This window comes from Corticium candelabrum, chromosome 15 (genome assembly GCF_963422355.1).
Source record: "Corticium candelabrum chromosome 15, ooCorCand1.1, whole genome shotgun sequence".
NCBI lineage: Eukaryota > Metazoa > Porifera > Homoscleromorpha > Homosclerophorida > Plakinidae > Corticium > Corticium candelabrum.
The window spans coordinates 7,789,719-7,812,477 of record NC_085099.1 but is presented as its reverse complement, the minus strand read 5'-3'; the positions used below and the strand labels follow the sequence as shown (position 1 = coordinate 7,812,477).

Genomic DNA, 22,759 nt, shown 5'->3' with positions numbered 1-22,759 from the left:
CCCTAACCCTAACCCTAACCCTAACCCTAACCCTAACTCTACAATTACAGGTACACACCAAAAACACTCTTATACAGACTGACATATGTTGGTGCTCACATATACAAAAAACTACTCCCAATACAAAACTACATTGAACAAATGTGTGAGCCAACAAAATCAATACACAACTCAAATTACAAATTAACTTAATTAAACAAGAAATCTGACAATTGATGATTTGAAACAACTACACAAACTAACAAGTTTTAATACATGTCAAGCAACTCGATCCTAAGATCATCCCATCACAGTGTGCAACATCAACAACTCATCTTTTCCCACCAAGGTAAGTACCTGGCCAACATACCTCGACATCCACACTCCACAGCAGACATCCACATACCCATACACCCATATGAGCTTACTTAACATTATTATTAAAACAACTAGCTTGACCCCAACTGAATCAATTATTTATTGAATTAATGCATGGAATAGTAATTGATTAATTAATTAATTAATTGATCATATAATCTTAATCTCTTTTGTCCTCCTGTCTTTCTCCTCTTGGCCACCCACTCAGACCTGAATACACACAACTCCTAATCATTTGACACCAAAACACTGACAACTCCAACAAACACAACTTTTACACTGAAGCAGGAAATTGCTGCGTCAACGCTGGAGAGACTACTATTGACAATTAATGACAAGCCGTACACCTGAGAGAGCACCCCACAAGACAGGAAATGGAGCCCTCACGTTCACTGGACCAGGCATGGTCCTGTACGTTCTGGTACGTGAGGTTTAGTTCTGTTGAGCTAAACCCTAACCTATAAACCTATTTTGGCTCCATTTCCCGCGAATCAAAGGTGAGACATATGCTGTCAAACAACATCCTCCCACGGGAGTCGATGGAGTGCCGTCTGTAACTCGTAGAAGTTCGACGCACTAATGCACCAATGGTGCACCATAATGGATGACACAGGCCACACATCGTCCAGGAATGTTATTGACCTGTACCTACTCTAAGCTTCATCAAGTATACACAATACATACCTACAAACACACACAAACTAGAATGACTCATGCCCACTCCCTCTTTCCCCCCCCCCTCTCTCTCTCTCTTTCCTTTCACTCACTCTTTCTACCACCCCCACCCCCCCCCCCAATCTCTCTTTCCCACTTAATAGAAATTAATACAATTAATTACTTAATTACTGCATGGATTATTAATTGACTAATAAACTAAATACTTGATTATATAATCTTAATCTCTTTCATCCCCTCTAATCCTATAAATAAACTTAAACTCTATCACCAAAAAATTGGTTAATGAATTACCTAATTAATTAATTTAAAACATAACCCCAACCCTAACCCCGACCCTAACCCTAACCCTGACCTTAACCCTAACTTTAGATCTAACCCTAATTCTAACGGTAACCCTATCCCTAACAATTTATTTAATCTATTTAAAATACTTAATGTATTATTTAAATAATTAATTAAAAATAATCTTAATCCCAGCCCGGGCCGCAGTCCTGGCCCTAACCTTAATTCTAACACTAAGCTAACAAGTCATCTAACAAATTATCTACCTACTCAATTTGATTAATACGTAACCCCAGCTAAATAGGATATTAATATATCGCATAATATACTAACTTAATACATTAACCCTAACTATAACACTCACCACTTTTTTATTAATCCAAAATTCCCCCCTTTTATTTAAATAAATTTATGAAATAAATACACTATTTAATTAATAATATAAATATTTTAAAAATAAATTATAAAATTATTTCTACCCCCAATCTTACTCCACGATACCAAATAACACTCATACACCCCACACCACGCAAACACAACACTCATGACAGACAACCTGCATGTCACACATAGACACACATACCCATACACGCAGACTCACCGATCAGATGTCGTCTTCACCTCATCGAGAGCTCATCATCACTCGCTCTGTTCGTCCATATCACTTATGCCAGCTGCTCTTTCCAACCACACCGTCACCGTTGCTTCTGAAGCCGAAGAACAAGGGTATTCGATACATGACAACAAACAAGTCACATGACTAATATTACCCGGATACAGACATATATCTCCCGCCGCCGACATACCAAAAGAACTCATTACGTCAAACGGACACAAGAATCCATTGTTCTGAAACCTAGTCAAACCTCCGATCACGTCACGACTTCTCAAAACTTCTTTATATGAACGACAACTGACGAGTGACATTCTCTAGCGTGTTGCAAGGTTAGACATTCTCATCGATGCGTGTCTGGCGCTGATGAAGGTTATAAACCGAAACGCGTACGCCAATAGACCGCACCGCGCTCGCTTATGTGCACGCTGAAACGATACCCGAAGCTGGATATCGTTCCATAACGTTTTGATTAGTGATCACATCTCATATCTGACACATAACCTCTCTGAAAACGCTCAATCGATATTGTCTTGAATTGTCTCTCTAATAACAACTACATTCTAACAGAAAACAACTCTAAACAGACAATGAGTACGTAAACACTGAACAGGACCTCCACACCGGAAGTACCACTTCAACATCTCCGGCTTCAGAATGCATTTCCCAAAAGTGGGGATCAGCAAATGAACATCCTGATTAACATCAACTACTGACCACAACAGCATCCATCAACTCATTCTGACCAACAAACTCCACAAGGGTGGTCAAAAAGACAGACCTACATTGGAAGAACTCTACAATTACAGGTACACACCAAAAACACTCTTATACAGACTGACATATGTTGGTGCTCACATATACAAAAAACTACTCCCAATACAAAACTACATTGAACAAATGTGTGAGCCAACAAAATCAATACACAACTCAAATTACAAATTAACTTAATTAAACAAGAAATCTGACAATTGATGATTTGAAACAACTACACAAACTAACAAGTTTTAATACATGTCAAGCAACTCGATCCTAAGATCATCCCATCACAGTGTGCAACATCAACAACTCATCTTTTCCCACCAAGGTAAGTACCTGGCCAACATACCTCGACATCCACACTCCACAGCAGACATCCACATACCCATACACCCATATGAGCTTACTTAACATTATTATTAAAACAACTAGCTTGACCCCAACTGAATCAATTATTTATTGAATTAATGCATGGAATAGTAATTGATTAATTAATTAATTAATTGATCATATAATCTTAATCTCTTTTGTCCTCCTGTCTTTCTCCTCTTGGCCACCCACTCAGACCTGAATACACACAACTCCTAATCATTTGACACCAAAACACTGACAACTCCAACAAACACAACTTTTACACTGAAGCAGGAAATTGCTGCGTCAACGCTGGAGAGACTACTATTGACAATTAATGACAAGCCGTACACCTGAGAGAGCACCCCACAAGACAGGAAATGGAGCCCTCACGTTCACTGGACCAGGCATGGTCCTGTACGTTCTGGTACGTGAGGTTTAGTTCTGTTGAGCTAAACCCTAACCTATAAACCTATTTTGGCTCCATTTCCCGCGAATCAAAGGTGAGACATATGCTGTCAAACAACATCCTCCCACGGGAGTCGATGGAGTGCCGTCTGTAACTCGTAGAAGTTCGACGCACTAATGCACCAATGGTGCACCATAATGGATGACACAGGCCAACACATCGTCCAGGAATGTTATTGACCTGTACCTACTCTAAGCTTCATCAAGTATACACAATACATACCTACAAACACACACAAACTAGAATGACTCATGCCCACTCCCTCTTTCCCCCCCCTCTCTCTCTCTCTTTCCTTTCACTCACTCTTTCTACCACCCCCACCCCCCCCCCCAATCTCTCTTTCCCACTTAATAGAAATTAATACAATTAATTACTTAATTACTGCATGGATTATTAATTGACTAATAAACTAAATACTTGATTATATAATCTTAATCTCTTTCATCCCCTCTAATCCTATAAATAAACTTAAACTCTATCACCAAAAAATTGGTTAATGAATTACCTAATTAATTAATTTAAAACATAACCCCAACCCTAACCCCGACCCTAACCCTAACCCTGACCTTAACCCTAACTTTAGATCTAACCCTAATTCTAACGGTAACCCTATCCCTAACAATTTATTTAATCTATTTAAAATACTTAATGTATTATTTAAATAATTAATTAAAAATAATCTTAATCCCAGCCCGGGCCGCAGTCCTGGCCCTAACCTTAATTCTAACACTAAGCTAACAAGTCATCTAACAAATTATCTACCTACTCAATTTGATTAATACGTAACCCCAGCTAAATAGGATATTAATATATCGCATAATATACTAACTTAATACATTAACCCTAACTATAACACTCACCACTTTTTTATTAATCCAAAATTCCCCCCTTTTATTTAAATAAATTTATGAAATAAATACACTATTTAATTAATAATATAAATATTTTAAAAATAAATTATAAAATTATTTCTACCCCCAATCTTACTCCACGATACCAAATAACACTCATACACCCCACACCACGCAAACACAACACTCATGACAGACAACCTGCATGTCACACATAGACACACATACCCATACACGCAGACTCACCGATCAGATGTCGTCTTCACCTCATCGAGAGCTCATCATCACTCGCTCTGTTCGTCCATATCACTTATGCCAGCTGCTCTTTCCAACCACACCGTCACCGTTGCTTCTGAAGCCGAAGAACAAGGGTATTCGATACATGACAACAAACAAGTCACATGACTAATATTACCCGGATACAGACATATATCTCCCGCCGCCGACATACCAAAAGAACTCATTACGTCAAACGGACACAAGAATCCATTGTTCTGAAACCTAGTCAAACCTCCGATCACGTCACGACTTCTCAAAACTTCTTTATATGAACGACAACTGACGAGTGACATTCTCTAGCGTGTTGCAAGGTTAGACATTCTCATCGATGCGTGTCTGGCGCTGATGAAGGTTATAAACCGAAACGCGTACGCCAATAGACCGCACCGCGCTCGCTTATGTGCACGCTGAAACGATACCCGAAGCTGGATATCGTTCCATAACGTTTTGATTAGTGATCACATCTCATATCTGACACATAACCTCTCTGAAAACGCTCAATCGATATTGTCTTGAATTGTCTCTCTAATAACAACTACATTCTAACAGAAAACAACTCTAAACAGACAATGAGTACGTAAACACTGAACAGGACCTCCACACCGGAAGTACCACTTCAACATCTCCGGCTTCAGAATGCATTTCCCAAAAGTGGGGATCAGCAAATGAACATCCTGATTAACATCAACTACTGACCACAACAGCATCCATCAACTCATTCTGACCAACAAACTCCACAAGGGTGGTCAAAAAGACAGACCTACATTGGAAGAACTCTACAATTACAGGTACACACCAAAAACACTCTTATACAGACTGACATATGTTGGTGCTCACATATACAAAAAACTACTCCCAATACAAAACTACATTGAACAAATGTGTGAGCCAACAAAATCAATACACAACTCAAATTACAAATTAACTTAATTAAACAAGAAATCTGACAATTGATGATTTGAAACAACTACACAAACTAACAAGTTTTAATACATGTCAAGCAACTCGATCCTAAGATCATCCCATCACAGTGTGCAACATCAACAACTCATCTTTTCCCACCAAGGTAAGTACCTGGCCAACATACCTCGACATCCACACTCCACAGCAGACATCCACATACCCATACACCCATATGAGCTTACTTAACATTATTATTAAAACAACTAGCTTGACCCCAACTGAATCAATTATTTATTGAATTAATGCATGGAATAGTAATTGATTAATTAATTAATTAATTGATCATATAATCTTAATCTCTTTTGTCCTCCTGTCTTTCTCCTCTTGGCCACCCACTCAGACCTGAATACACACAACTCCTAATCATTTGACACCAAAACACTGACAACTCCAACAAACACAACTTTTACACTGAAGCAGGAAATTGCTGCGTCAACGCTGGAGAGACTACTATTGACAATTAATGACAAGCCGTACACCTGAGAGAGCACCCCACAAGACAGGAAATGGAGCCCTCACGTTCACTGGACCAGGCATGGTCCTGTACGTTCTGGTACGTGAGGTTTAGTTCTGTTGAGCTAAACCCTAACCTATAAACCTATTTTGGCTCCATTTCCCGCGAATCAAAGGTGAGACATATGCTGTCAAACAACATCCTCCCACGGGAGTCGATGGAGTGCCGTCTGTAACTCGTAGAAGTTCGACGCACTAATGCACCAATGGTGCACCATAATGGATGACACAGGCCAACACATCGTCCAGGAATGTTATTGACCTGTACCTACTCTAAGCTTCATCAAGTATACACAATACATACCTACAAACACACACAAACTAGAATGACTCATGCCCACTCCCTCTTTCCCCCCCCCTCTCTCTCTCTCTTTCCTTTCACTCACTCTTTCTACCACCCCCACCCCCCCCCCCAATCTCTCTTTCCCACTTAATAGAAATTAATACAATTAATTACTTAATTACTGCATGGATTATTAATTGACTAATAAACTAAATACTTGATTATATAATCTTAATCTCTTTCATCCCCTCTAATCCTATAAATAAACTTAAACTCTATCACCAAAAAATTGGTTAATGAATTACCTAATTAATTAATTTAAAACATAACCCCAACCCTAACCCCGACCCTAACCCTAACCCTGACCTTAACCCTAACTTTAGATCTAACCCTAATTCTAACGGTAACCCTATCCCTAACAATTTATTTAATCTATTTAAAATACTTAATGTATTATTTAAATAATTAATTAAAAATAATCTTAATCCCAGCCCGGGCCGCAGTCCTGGCCCTAACCTTAATTCTAACACTAAGCTAACAAGTCATCTAACAAATTATCTACCTACTCAATTTGATTAATACGTAACCCCAGCTAAATAGGATATTAATATATCGCATAATATACTAACTTAATACATTAACCCTAACTATAACACTCACCACTTTTTTATTAATCCAAAATTCCCCCCTTTTATTTAAATAAATTTATGAAATAAATACACTATTTAATTAATAATATAAATATTTTAAAAATAAATTATAAAATTATTTCTACCCCCAATCTTACTCCACGATACCAAATAACACTCATACACCCCACACCACGCAAACACAACACTCATGACAGACAACCTGCATGTCACACATAGACACACATACCCATACACGCAGACTCACCGATCAGATGTCGTCTTCACCTCATCGAGAGCTCATCATCACTCGCTCTGTTCGTCCATATCACTTATGCCAGCTGCTCTTTCCAACCACACCGTCACCGTTGCTTCTGAAGCCGAAGAACAAGGGTATTCGATACATGACAACAAACAAGTCACATGACTAATATTACCCGGATACAGACATATATCTCCCGCCGCCGACATACCAAAAGAACTCATTACGTCAAACGGACACAAGAATCCATTGTTCTGAAACCTAGTCAAACCTCCGATCACGTCACGACTTCTCAAAACTTCTTTATATGAACGACAACTGACGAGTGACATTCTCTAGCGTGTTGCAAGGTTAGACATTCTCATCGATGCGTGTCTGGCGCTGATGAAGGTTATAAACCGAAACGCGTACGCCAATAGACCGCACCGCGCTCGCTTATGTGCACGCTGAAACGATACCCGAAGCTGGATATCGTTCCATAACGTTTTGATTAGTGATCACATCTCATATCTGACACATAACCTCTCTGAAAACGCTCAATCGATATTGTCTTGAATTGTCTCTCTAATAACAACTACATTCTAACAGAAAACAACTCTAAACAGACAATGAGTACGTAAACACTGAACAGGACCTCCACACCGGAAGTACCACTTCAACATCTCCGGCTTCAGAATGCATTTCCCAAAAGTGGGGATCAGCAAATGAACATCCTGATTAACATCAACTACTGACCACAACAGCATCCATCAACTCATTCTGACCAACAAACTCCACAAGGGTGGTCAAAAAGACAGACCTACATTGGAAGAACTCTACAATTACAGGTACACACCAAAAACACTCTTATACAGACTGACATATGTTGGTGCTCACATATACAAAAAACTACTCCCAATACAAAACTACATTGAACAAATGTGTGAGCCAACAAAATCAATACACAACTCAAATTACAAATTAACTTAATTAAACAAGAAATCTGACAATTGATGATTTGAAACAACTACACAAACTAACAAGTTTTAATACATGTCAAGCAACTCGATCCTAAGATCATCCCATCACAGTGTGCAACATCAACAACTCATCTTTTCCCACCAAGGTAAGTACCTGGCCAACATACCTCGACATCCACACTCCACAGCAGACATCCACATACCCATACACCCATATGAGCTTACTTAACATTATTATTAAAACAACTAGCTTGACCCCAACTGAATCAATTATTTATTGAATTAATGCATGGAATAGTAATTGATTAATTAATTAATTAATTGATCATATAATCTTAATCTCTTTTGTCCTCCTGTCTTTCTCCTCTTGGCCACCCACTCAGACCTGAATACACACAACTCCTAATCATTTGACACCAAAACACTGACAACTCCAACAAACACAACTTTTACACTGAAGCAGGAAATTGCTGCGTCAACGCTGGAGAGACTACTATTGACAATTAATGACAAGCCGTACACCTGAGAGAGCACCCCACAAGACAGGAAATGGAGCCCTCACGTTCACTGGACCAGGCATGGTCCTGTACGTTCTGGTACGTGAGGTTTAGTTCTGTTGAGCTAAACCCTAACCTATAAACCTATTTTGGCTCCATTTCCCGCGAATCAAAGGTGAGACATATGCTGTCAAACAACATCCTCCCACGGGAGTCGATGGAGTGCCGTCTGTAACTCGTAGAAGTTCGACGCACTAATGCACCAATGGTGCACCATAATGGATGACACAGGCCAACACATCGTCCAGGAATGTTATTGACCTGTACCTACTCTAAGCTTCATCAAGTATACACAATACATACCTACAAACACACACAAACTAGAATGACTCATGCCCACTCCCTCTTTCCCCCCCCTCTCTCTCTCTCTTTCCTTTCACTCACTCTTTCTACCACCCCCACCCCCCCCCCCCAATCTCTCTTTCCCACTTAATAGAAATTAATACAATTAATTACTTAATTACTGCATGGATTATTAATTGACTAATAAACTAAATACTTGATTATATAATCTTAATCTCTTTCATCCCCTCTAATCCTATAAATAAACTTAAACTCTATCACCAAAAAATTGGTTAATGAATTACCTAATTAATTAATTTAAAACATAACCCCAACCCTAACCCCGACCCTAACCCTAACCCTGACCTTAACCCTAACTTTAGATCTAACCCTAATTCTAACGGTAACCCTATCCCTAACAATTTATTTAATCTATTTAAAATACTTAATGTATTATTTAAATAATTAATTAAAAATAATCTTAATCCCAGCCCGGGCCGCAGTCCTGGCCCTAACCTTAATTCTAACACTAAGCTAACAAGTCATCTAACAAATTATCTACCTACTCAATTTGATTAATACGTAACCCCAGCTAAATAGGATATTAATATATCGCATAATATACTAACTTAATACATTAACCCTAACTATAACACTCACCACTTTTTTATTAATCCAAAATTCCCCCCTTTTATTTAAATAAATTTATGAAATAAATACACTATTTAATTAATAATATAAATATTTTAAAAATAAATTATAAAATTATTTCTACCCCCAATCTTACTCCACGATACCAAATAACACTCATACACCCCACACCACGCAAACACAACACTCATGACAGACAACCTGCATGTCACACATAGACACACATACCCATACACGCAGACTCACCGATCAGATGTCGTCTTCACCTCATCGAGAGCTCATCATCACTCGCTCTGTTCGTCCATATCACTTATGCCAGCTGCTCTTTCCAACCACACCGTCACCGTTGCTTCTGAAGCCGAAGAACAAGGGTATTCGATACATGACAACAAACAAGTCACATGACTAATATTACCCGGATACAGACATATATCTCCCGCCGCCGACATACCAAAAGAACTCATTACGTCAAACGGACACAAGAATCCATTGTTCTGAAACCTAGTCAAACCTCCGATCACGTCACGACTTCTCAAAACTTCTTTATATGAACGACAACTGACGAGTGACATTCTCTAGCGTGTTGCAAGGTTAGACATTCTCATCGATGCGTGTCTGGCGCTGATGAAGGTTATAAACCGAAACGCGTACGCCAATAGACCGCACCGCGCTCGCTTATGTGCACGCTGAAACGATACCCGAAGCTGGATATCGTTCCATAACGTTTTGATTAGTGATCACATCTCATATCTGACACATAACCTCTCTGAAAACGCTCAATCGATATTGTCTTGAATTGTCTCTCTAATAACAACTACATTCTAACAGAAAACAACTCTAAACAGACAATGAGTACGTAAACACTGAACAGGACCTCCACACCGGAAGTACCACTTCAACATCTCCGGCTTCAGAATGCATTTCCCAAAAGTGGGGATCAGCAAATGAACATCCTGATTAACATCAACTACTGACCACAACAGCATCCATCAACTCATTCTGACCAACAAACTCCACAAGGGTGGTCAAAAAGACAGACCTACATTGGAAGAACTCTACAATTACAGGTACACACCAAAAACACTCTTATACAGACTGACATATGTTGGTGCTCACATATACAAAAAACTACTCCCAATACAAAACTACATTGAACAAATGTGTGAGCCAACAAAATCAATACACAACTCAAATTACAAATTAACTTAATTAAACAAGAAATCTGACAATTGATGATTTGAAACAACTACACAAACTAACAAGTTTTAATACATGTCAAGCAACTCGATCCTAAGATCATCCCATCACAGTGTGCAACATCAACAACTCATCTTTTCCCACCAAGGTAAGTACCTGGCCAACATACCTCGACATCCACACTCCACAGCAGACATCCACATACCCATACACCCATATGAGCTTACTTAACATTATTATTAAAACAACTAGCTTGACCCCAACTGAATCAATTATTTATTGAATTAATGCATGGAATAGTAATTGATTAATTAATTAATTAATTGATCATATAATCTTAATCTCTTTTGTCCTCCTGTCTTTCTCCTCTTGGCCACCCACTCAGACCTGAATACACACAACTCCTAATCATTTGACACCAAAACACTGACAACTCCAACAAACACAACTTTTACACTGAAGCAGGAAATTGCTGCGTCAACGCTGGAGAGACTACTATTGACAATTAATGACAAGCCGTACACCTGAGAGAGCACCCCACAAGACAGGAAATGGAGCCCTCACGTTCACTGGACCAGGCATGGTCCTGTACGTTCTGGTACGTGAGGTTTAGTTCTGTTGAGCTAAACCCTAACCTATAAACCTATTTTGGCTCCATTTCCCGCGAATCAAAGGTGAGACATATGCTGTCAAACAACATCCTCCCACGGGAGTCGATGGAGTGCCGTCTGTAACTCGTAGAAGTTCGACGCACTAATGCACCAATGGTGCACCATAATGGATGACACAGGCCAACACATCGTCCAGGAATGTTATTGACCTGTACCTACTCTAAGCTTCATCAAGTATACACAATACATACCTACAAACACACACAAACTAGAATGACTCATGCCCACTCCCTCTTTCCCCCCCCCCTCTCTCTCTCTCTTTCCTTTCACTCACTCTTTCTACCACCCCCACCCCCCCCCCCCCAATCTCTCTTTCCCACTTAATAGAAATTAATACAATTAATTACTTAATTACTGCATGGATTATTAATTGACTAATAAACTAAATACTTGATTATATAATCTTAATCTCTTTCATCCCCTCTAATCCTATAAATAAACTTAAACTCTATCACCAAAAAATTGGTTAATGAATTACCTAATTAATTAATTTAAAACATAACCCCAACCCTAACCCCGACCCTAACCCTAACCCTGACCTTAACCCTAACTTTAGATCTAACCCTAATTCTAACGGTAACCCTATCCCTAACAATTTATTTAATCTATTTAAAATACTTAATGTATTATTTAAATAATTAATTAAAAATAATCTTAATCCCAGCCCGGGCCGCAGTCCTGGCCCTAACCTTAATTCTAACACTAAGCTAACAAGTCATCTAACAAATTATCTACCTACTCAATTTGATTAATACGTAACCCCAGCTAAATAGGATATTAATATATCGCATAATATACTAACTTAATACATTAACCCTAACTATAACACTCACCACTTTTTTATTAATCCAAAATTCCCCCCTTTTATTTAAATAAATTTATGAAATAAATACACTATTTAATTAATAATATAAATATTTTAAAAATAAATTATAAAATTATTTCTACCCCCAATCTTACTCCACGATACCAAATAACACTCATACACCCCACACCACGCAAACACAACACTCATGACAGACAACCTGCATGTCACACATAGACACACATACCCATACACGCAGACTCACCGATCAGATGTCGTCTTCACCTCATCGAGAGCTCATCATCACTCGCTCTGTTCGTCCATATCACTTATGCCAGCTGCTCTTTCCAACCACACCGTCACCGTTGCTTCTGAAGCCGAAGAACAAGGGTATTCGATACATGACAACAAACAAGTCACATGACTAATATTACCCGGATACAGACATATATCTCCCGCCGCCGACATACCAAAAGAACTCATTACGTCAAACGGACACAAGAATCCATTGTTCTGAAACCTAGTCAAACCTCCGATCACGTCACGACTTCTCAAAACTTCTTTATATGAACGACAACTGACGAGTGACATTCTCTAGCGTGTTGCAAGGTTAGACATTCTCATCGATGCGTGTCTGGCGCTGATGAAGGTTATAAACCGAAACGCGTACGCCAATAGACCGCACCGCGCTCGCTTATGTGCACGCTGAAACGATACCCGAAGCTGGATATCGTTCCATAACGTTTTGATTAGTGATCACATCTCATATCTGACACATAACCTCTCTGAAAACGCTCAATCGATATTGTCTTGAATTGTCTCTCTAATAACAACTACATTCTAACAGAAAACAACTCTAAACAGACAATGAGTACGTAAACACTGAACAGGACCTCCACACCGGAAGTACCACTTCAACATCTCCGGCTTCAGAATGCATTTCCCAAAAGTGGGGATCAGCAAATGAACATCCTGATTAACATCAACTACTGACCACAACAGCATCCATCAACTCATTCTGACCAACAAACTCCACAAGGGTGGTCAAAAAGACAGACCTACATTGGAAGAACTCTACAATTACAGGTACACACCAAAAACACTCTTATACAGACTGACATATGTTGGTGCTCACATATACAAAAAACTACTCCCAATACAAAACTACATTGAACAAATGTGTGAGCCAACAAAATCAATACACAACTCAAATTACAAATTAACTTAATTAAACAAGAAATCTGACAATTGATGATTTGAAACAACTACACAAACTAACAAGTTTTAATACATGTCAAGCAACTCGATCCTAAGATCATCCCATCACAGTGTGCAACATCAACAACTCATCTTTTCCCACCAAGGTAAGTACCTGGCCAACATACCTCGACATCCACACTCCACAGCAGACATCCACATACCCATACACCCATATGAGCTTACTTAACATTATTATTAAAACAACTAGCTTGACCCCAACTGAATCAATTATTTATTGAATTAATGCATGGAATAGTAATTGATTAATTAATTAATTAATTGATCATATAATCTTAATCTCTTTTGTCCTCCTGTCTTTCTCCTCTTGGCCACCCACTCAGACCTGAATACACACAACTCCTAATCATTTGACACCAAAACACTGACAACTCCAACAAACACAACTTTTACACTGAAGCAGCAAATTGCTGCGTCAACGCTGGAGAGACTACTATTGACAATTAATGACAAGCCGTACACCTGAGAGAGCACCCCACAAGACAGGAAATGGAGCCCTCACGTTCACTGGACCAGGCATGGTCCTGTACGTTCTGGTACGTGAGGTTTAGTTCTGTTGAGCTAAACCCTAACCTATAACCCTAACCCTAACCCTAACCCTAACCCTAACCCTAACCCTAACCCTAACCCTAACCCTAACCCTAACCCTAACCCTAACCCTAACCCTAACCCTAACCCTAACCCTAACCCTAACCCTAACCCTAACCCTAACCCTAACCTAACCCTAACCCTAACCCTAACCCTAACCCTAACCCTAACCCTAACCCTAACCCTAACCCTAACCCTAACCCTAACCCTAACCCTAACCCTAACCCTAACCCTAACCCTAACCCTAACCCTAACCGACCCCACCCTTTACCTTCACCATAAGATCGCCTAAATAGTCACTCCCACAACAACGAATACATAGCCTAACCCTTCGTTACCCTGAACCTAAAATCGCCGAGAACCCGCACCGACCCCACTCTTTACCTTCACCATAAGATCGCCTAAATAGTCACTCCCACAACAACGAATACATAGCCTAACCCTTCGTAACCCTAAACCTAAAATCGCCGAGAACCCGCACTGACCGCAGAGCACCCGACATTAGGATGCTTTCCATGGAGATAGGTAACGACTACACCCGACCACGCGATAAGGGGGAAGCCCACAAGACCTGTATCGACGTAGCTCGCCTCGGCCTCCCGCCGTTGGCCGCGCCCGCTTACTCTAACAACCCGACACTCTAGGACACTAACTACGAATGTTGATTTAACATTAACCCTTCACGAACGCACTGCTAAGTTCCCTCCCTCTATGACCTTTGCACTACTATGTCACGCCTATAATTGTCTAGCGCGCGTCTTTATTATCTAGCGCGCGCCTTTATAGTCTAGCGCGCGCATAACAAAATACTATTATTTGCAACTGTAGCAACATTATAGAAGTAAAAATAACAATTCTGACACGTATAAAATGTACATAAATTGCTCGTTTGAATGACACAACTTTTGTAACTACCTCTAACTGTTTCAATATTTTATTTCGTCTAACTGTTTATTTTACCTCTATTATGCATAACAATCCAATCAAGTTGATTGACTATTTGAAAAAATATTGATATGCAAAATGCTAAACCAATACAAAATATTTGCAGCAGTGACTTCACGCTTACAATTATATACACATATATACACCTAATCCAACACTAAAAAACAACAAACTGTTACTATATACAACAATATATAAATAGAAATATACAACAATATATAAATAGAAATATACAAAAATATATATAGAAATATACAACAATATATAATAGAAATATACAACACTATAAATAGAAATATACAATATACACAGTCACAGTGTGGCAATTTTCAGTCATTTTCTGTGTGGTACTTTATAAAACACTGTCGCTCAGCAGATGACACACAGAGGGGGACGTTGCATTCTTGGCAGCGATACCTGGTTTTTGAGTTATGTCTGCCTTCAGATACACAAACAATGCAACGTACTAACCCCTTTGCTATAACCGGCATGTGTGAGCTATACCGAGGGTTTGGCACCTGTTGTAGTTGTTGTTGCTGTTGTTGTATTTGTTGTTGCTGTTGTTGTATCAGTAAATGTTGTTGTTGCATTTGTTGTTGCATTTGTTGTTGCTGTTGTTGTCGTTGTTGTATTTGTTGTTGTTGTTGTTGTATTTGTTGTTGTGCATGTGTGAGTTGTTGTTGCAGCTGTTCTTTTTGTTGTTGCATCTGTTCTTTTTCTTGTTTCATCTGTTCTTTTTGTTGTTTCATCTGTTCTTTTTCTTGTTGCATCTGTTGTTGTTGTTGTTGTTGTTGTATAAGATGTTGTTGTTGTGTGTCTACTCTATGTTGTTGTACTTGTGATAATATTAGTAATTGCTGTATTTGCTGTTGTAGTTGTTGTTCTTCTTCTTGTTGTCGTCTCCGTTGTTGTGGTGTCGGTGCGGGAATTTGTATCATACGTTTTGTCAAAAAACAAAATTGTGCTAATGGTTCGCTAATGTCAATTCCTGCCAACCCTCGGATAAGCTCACACCTGAAGTCTTTCTGCGCATACTGCCCTTTCCTCTAGAGACGTTCATCTTGAGGATGTTGTTTTTGAAGGGCAGTAAACATGATGAAGCTGTTGAGAATAGCTAAGTCAATCATGTGCAGAAAGATCTTCTTCCAGTACTTGAGGCTCTTATGCAATACTTCATAATATTTAATCATTTGGTCTGATTTATCTACACCTCCCATGTGGGCGTTGTAGTCGCAAATAGCCTCAGGTCTGAGAATACGGATCCTGTGGTGCCCATCATACTTTGCACGATCCTTAGTGAATCTTTCGCAAAGAGCATGATGGTGTCCAGAATGAAGGGTGCTCATAAGCGTTACCACGTTACGGTCCACCCATTGAATGGTACAGAGTGGACCGTCACGTTCATAACGAAATGAACCTAAACAAAACTGTAATTGTATTTGCTAATAAACACATATGCTATAGTTACCTCGTGGCAATTTTGAGAACAGACGAATGTTCTTAAAATCGGCAGGAACACCCTTCCTGTTTTTCTGGACTGTACCACAGGCCATTGTACGCCGGTCATAGAGCTCCTTGAACAGGGGTCCTGATGTATAGAATTGATCAGTGTACACAGTGTACCCCTGATCAAGGAGAGGATCCATCATACGCATGACTGTACCATGGATCACACTTGTGTCATCTGCTGACTGAAGTGTTGTCTTCCGTCGTTTTCGAGCTGAGCCAGCTGATGGTGTTGTGGTTGCAGCTGCTGTTGTTGCTGCTTGTGATGTTGTTATTCCCGCTGTCGCCGCCACTGATGATTGACGTTCCTTGCCCGTGTAAATATCGAAGTTGTATGTGTAGCCAGAAATAGAATCGCATACACAATACAACTTCACACCCCACTTGACGGGTTTGTTTTTGATGTATTGCCTAACAATAGCAAGATCATATTCAGTAATTGTTCAGCTTATATTTTGGAAACCTTTACATACCTAAAAGCAAAACGGCCTTTGGCTTTCACCATGCGCTCGTCAAGTGAGACACGGGCTTGAGGCTGACCATATTCAAGACAATTTCTACGTAATTCGTCGTATACTGTACGAACTTTTCTCAATGGGTCAGCCTCTCGGTCCTTATCAGTACGAGGATTTTCCATCTGTAGGACCGATAGGATTGCGTCAAAACGGTCGCGAGACATGAACTTTCTGGCCCACAACCCGTAAAAGGGAAAAGTTGTGCGCCAGTAATCTGTGAGCTCAGGAACCTACAGATACAAAAATCAAAAATAATACACTAAATATTTTGTTATAGTATACCTTGACAAGTCCCATGTATATCAAGAGCCCAATCAGCGAGTTCATCTCGACAACCGTCACTGGTCGAAAACTACCCTCCCCTCGCCGTCCTCCAGACTTGCCTCTATAACTTTTTTTGCAGTTATCTTCACCGTTGATGTTACTGTTTCTACACAATATTATACCATGAAGACAGATGCAGAGAAAAGACATCAAACACATACGTTCTTATAATCTCCAGCATGTTGTCAGTAAAGAACAATTTGAAGAATCCTACAGCAGTGGTAGGATACGGTTGAGGAGGGTAGAATCCTGCCGGCCTTCGTGGTGCAAATTGTGGTAATTGCCGTTGGTAATCATTCACAGGTGGAACATGGCACAAATGCTCGACAGGCAGTGCATCAGTGCGGCGATCAAGACGGGCAGCTGGCTCAGGCTCAGAGTCAGATGACTCAGACGAGGAAGCTGGTGAATGACGTTGAGTTGCTCGACGTTGAGTTGCTCGACGACGAGCTGGCTGTATTCTAGTTGGCTGCTGACGAGGTTGAGGTGGTGGTTGCTGATGGTGAAGAGTTGATGACACAGAAACAGCAGTGACTGAAGAAGAAGGAGCTGAATGAGAAGTAGGGGGTGAATTGGCAGGTAGAGAAGTAGCAGGTAGTGATAAATGTGGATCTGGTGATGAAGGAGAATGATTGTGAGGTGAAAAGGGGCTAATACAAATATAAGATATTAGAATCTGTGTGCATGAGTGCAATATATTGCATCTGTAATCACAAAATACAGGTACACAGCCATAGCAACCGCAACACAACAAGTCCGTTGCTATGTGCGTTGCTATGGGCATAACTCAAATTCTTGCCAACTCCTAACATCCAAACTTGGAAAACATTTACTGAAACGTAAAAACTAAACAGCGCATAGCAAAAAACGAAACGAATAGACATCAAACTGTTTTACATACCGATGTCTACCACAACATACGGGTACACAGCCATAGCAACCGAACACTCATGCGTTGCTAAGCGCATAACTCAAATTCTTTCCAACGGCTAACGCCCAAACTTGCAAAACAGGTACTACAAACGTTACTGAACAACGTATCGCAAAAAAACGAGATGATTAGACATCAAAACGTTAGACTTACAGCGTAGCGTCATCGCTGTCTTCCTCGACGGGTAGCACTTCTTCGTTGTCCGTCGAGTCACCGTCGGACGACGATATCGAAGTCATCGACACATTACCACCATCGTCATCATCGTCATCAGTTGTTTGCAGCTGAAAAATATTAACCAAATCGCCAACAGGCAGCGAAGCCCCAACTTGTGAAGAGCGCTGCGACATCCGGTGAAAAGAAAATTATGACCAAGCCGCATGCGCCGTTAAAAATTTGCCCGTATGTGTAGACACGCCTCAAAGGTGTGTCTAACAGTGAAAAATATTTTGATTGGCTACAAGCGTTCAAGAAGGTGGATATTCGACGATGAAGTCACGTGGCCGGAAACAGACCATGACGTCAGAGGTGTGCAAACTGCGATATCTAGCGATTACGAGAACGTAGACTCCTCAAAGTAGGTTCATTTGAAAGATAATTTAATAGCGAATCGTTTAAGCTATAATTTAAAAGTATTGACAAAGGCTCCTTTGCAGGAAACCGGAATAGCAAAGCCGGGTACTGACCGGAGGTGGAGACAAGGTACGCGCGTTACCGACGTCACTCCACGTGATGACTTACGTAGCGCGACGTAATAACTAGTCAGGAATAGAAGGGTTAAGATGATTTAATGAACTCACACACCCACACACACACACACACACACACACACACACAAACACACACACACCGACACATAAAACCAAGATAAAACCAAGATTGACACGACAACACAATGTAAAACACGATATACGACACGACCCACAGAGAGTCCGTTACACCAAAGAAGCAACGATCTGAAACCGAGAAAGGCAGCGGGACGGTCTGACGGGATACCGGCGCAGACTCCGGTGTTCCTCAGATAACGTACGGATCGACCACAGTCCGATCGATACGTACCGACACGACATTGCCTTGTGAGCCAGACGCACGGGAACCACAATATGTGACGTCATTCTCAACTGAAGCAGACATAGTGAATCTACCGTCGGGCGCCACACTAAAAGGATTGGAATCGAGGTCTCCCACGCTCACGCGACTTGTGTCATCTCGAAGGCATTCTGGTCGTATCGCGTGCAAATCCACTGGTGGGGAAGACAAAGTGCATTAATGTGTCGAATTGTGTTGTTGAAGTCATGGCTCAATTTCTATTTTTTTTAGTGGCGTTTTAGTTACCTTTTAAAGCCGATCTAAGAGGCGTTACCCAACACAGGATGCAAGACAATGCACTGATTACAGAATCCAAAACTCACTTGAATGGCATCGACCCAAACCCAAAGTTAGCGAAAGCATTGCTCAGGTTCGTGTAAACACAATCACAGTTTTGAAATTCTTGTAGATTTCTACAAGCATGCCGATACGCTGCTGACGTTTACTAGCGTCGATATTGCATGGATAATTGTTACCGACTGCTTATTGAGTATGTCAACTAGAGCTACGCTGATAACTAAAGCTATTACAATTGATTTTGTGATACTTTTTTCTTGAAATATATTGGGAGGCTCAGGTTTTCCGTAGCCTCGTAAGCCAGGCTTTTACTCACAGTCGCGGATCTAACCGTACGTGAATAACACGAAGAAAAAAAACCCTTTAACCGGAATTGCTCCAGCGCGAGAAGAGCATAGTCGCTTTCCAGAACGTCATAATGACGTGATTTCCGACCTGATTTCATAGCTTGCATAAAGTTAATTCAATTTCCTAAACAGCTCTTTAATGTAATTGCGCTGTGACATGAAGCAGCAAAATATTTATCCGCGGAAAGCGCGTGAACACGAAATCCAGTATAGCTGTTGATTGACAAAGTGCTGGTGAATAATAAGCGTAATATTGGCTTACATGGGACTGGTCCGCTGAACCTACATTCTCCAGCAACGTTTATTTTTACTGAACTCATATGCAAGTTTGCGCAATTTGAAACAGACGTAGAACTGTTCACAACTTGTTAGCGTCTACTCTGACTTCTATAGACCTTGGGGGATATAATGTTAGAACTGCCAGTCCAGTTTCACTCAGTAGTTAATGAAAACAGTTGCCAATTACTTGTTAACTTCTCCACGTCATTATCAGATTGGAGTGTATTGCTAACACAGTCTATGTGACGGTACTTTCGACTCAGCAAGCTGCACTTTTGCACGATATTGACTCTCCTCACGGTAAACTGAAAACATCTAGTCATGGACCTATCATGTTCAGAATGTGTAGAGTTGACTCGTAGTTGCACGCGTACTACTTACGACTTGTTTCAATGCACGGACTTTGACTGCTACATATATACACTAACCGCGTACAATCAGTTCATTTCACAAACTACCGCTCTACAGATCAAAATTAAAATATGTGTTGTTGGCGAAACTTAATGCTGAAAAGTAGTCGTGACATTGCAGATTATTACATGGCTGAGCTGTCTACATGCGTATTGGAAGCGAACGATGATGTCAACTACGTACTTCGTGCAAAACAAACAAGTGCGTCAAGCAATATCGCGTGTTCTCAACTTTCATATCTACATGCTTACTTAATAGAATTAGCTTTATCACGTTATGAAACCGAATCGAAGATCACACGTCACTATGACGTTTTCGAAAGCGACCAGGCTTTTAAGGCACTGGAGCTATTCCGGTAAAAGCTCCTCTTCCTCGTGTGATCACGTGCTGTTAGCTCAGCGACTGCGGAAAAAAGCCTGCATTGCGAGGCTAAGTTTTCGGCATGTATGCAGATTACAAAGTAGCCGGAATAAGAAGTGGGGAGTTAGCTAAAAAACTAGTCATAGCTTGCTTGTGTTGTACTCTGCCACGCATAGAAATGTTGTACAGCTAAAGTTTTAACAAAACACAAGCACCCTATGTTGCTCTAACACTCCACGACAAAGCCAGCAAACGTAACTCAGATGACCACATCAACGTGTGAAACAACCACGAACACAATTTCTTTTTATTTAGCCACGCCTACACCGTTACGCTTTGAGATATTATGAGAAAAACACTGCAATCTTAATCATAAAAACTGTTCTAAACGGCAGCTTAACCACAACAAAGTGTAAAATAGATATCTGTTACCGGTACTTTAAAAAATCTAAGTAAAAAATCTGCTACATTGACAATATTTGGCAATGGAAGATCTTATATCACTATGAAGAAATGTCAAGCAGCTGCTCCTGGTGTTGAAAAGGAACGTAGTAAATGATTAATTTTTGTCATACTTTCACATGTAAATATAACATTACAAAGTGCTAGCTTTCAGAAGTAGTAATTGGACACATTCAGTAATTATAAACACCCAAACACGCAGTTTGCAAGACATTCATGGTTTTCATTTAATCCATTCACTCATGCATTCAATGCTGCAGTCTCTGACATTTCCTAATGAGTCTGGTGACAAGCACTGACAGAAGGCGTATTAATTAGAAACAGTTTTCCTGTTTTAGGATTGGACACGCTATCTAAAACTACTTGCTTACTTCAGATTAAATCTTAATCCACTTGTGGTTTCTACATTTTGAGTGCACTCAATATGACAACAATCATCTTGTGCCACTTCAAAATAAACAGATGTTTCTAGTATAACCAATTGTTTATTGCAACAACATGCCAATCATTGCATGTACATGCACATGTGTGTTGTGTCCTGTTTGGTGGTCAAAATGTCAAGCTGTGGTATTAGTATTTTGCCAGGCTGTAGTCTACTGATACCAGCCAATTGGCATTTTTTGTCAGCATCCTGTGTGTCTTATAGTGTTGTAGTGCATGCTTTATGGCTAAGATAACCACTACCACCAAACAACTCTATTTGTATTGAGGCTATAGTGTTAGAAGCAAGAACTATTGCAGAGATTAGCAGCCAACATTGCTTTATTGTAGCAACTAAACGGTGCGCTTTTTCTTTGTTTGCTAGGTAAAGATCTAAGTCGCCATGTGATACGGGGAATGTTTCCAATGAATCATTAGCTGAATACAAGACATATCTATGACGGAAGAAAAAATAAATGCATTCACCTAATACATATCTATTTTATATTATAATTAGCTGTGTGACAGACTTTAACCTCGCCTTCACCATTTCCGCGCGACATGAGGGCGGAATAAAGGTCTGGCATAGAGACTAG

General features: G+C 40.0%; 1 protein-coding gene and 1 long non-coding RNA gene across 11 annotated transcripts; both read right to left on the bottom strand.

The window, feature by feature from the left end:
• Positions 1–1,947: 1,947 nt before the first annotated feature.
• On the bottom strand, positions 1,948–13,489 carry LOC134191252 (uncharacterized). 10 transcript variants are annotated; one of them, XR_009971741.1, is made up of 11 exons: positions 12,846–13,489; positions 12,677–12,782; positions 10,154–10,777; positions 9,985–10,090; positions 7,465–8,088; positions 7,296–7,401; positions 4,776–5,399; positions 4,607–4,712; positions 2,236–2,711; positions 2,088–2,173; positions 1,948–2,024 (listed from the first exon to the last, which is right to left on the bottom strand). It is a non-coding gene; the product is annotated as an uncharacterized LOC134191252 (long non-coding RNA). The 10 variants fall into 10 exon arrangements; XR_009971737.1 differs by having other exon boundaries at positions 2,088–2,493; positions 2,555–2,711; XR_009971743.1 differs by having other exon boundaries at positions 2,088–2,711; positions 4,776–4,861; positions 4,924–5,399.
• A 2,779-nt stretch (positions 13,490–16,268) lies between these two features.
• LOC134191614 (piggyBac transposable element-derived protein 4-like) lies at positions 16,269–18,302 on the bottom strand. The gene is made up of 6 exons (XM_062660235.1): positions 18,289–18,302; positions 17,729–18,217; positions 17,526–17,673; positions 17,202–17,473; positions 16,691–17,139; positions 16,269–16,639 (listed from the first exon to the last, which is right to left on the bottom strand). Exons 1-6 carry the CDS (start codon positions 18,300–18,302, stop codon positions 16,269–16,271), a joined length of 1,743 nt encoding a protein of 580 aa, XP_062516219.1.
• Positions 18,303–22,759: the final 4,457 nt, after the last annotated feature.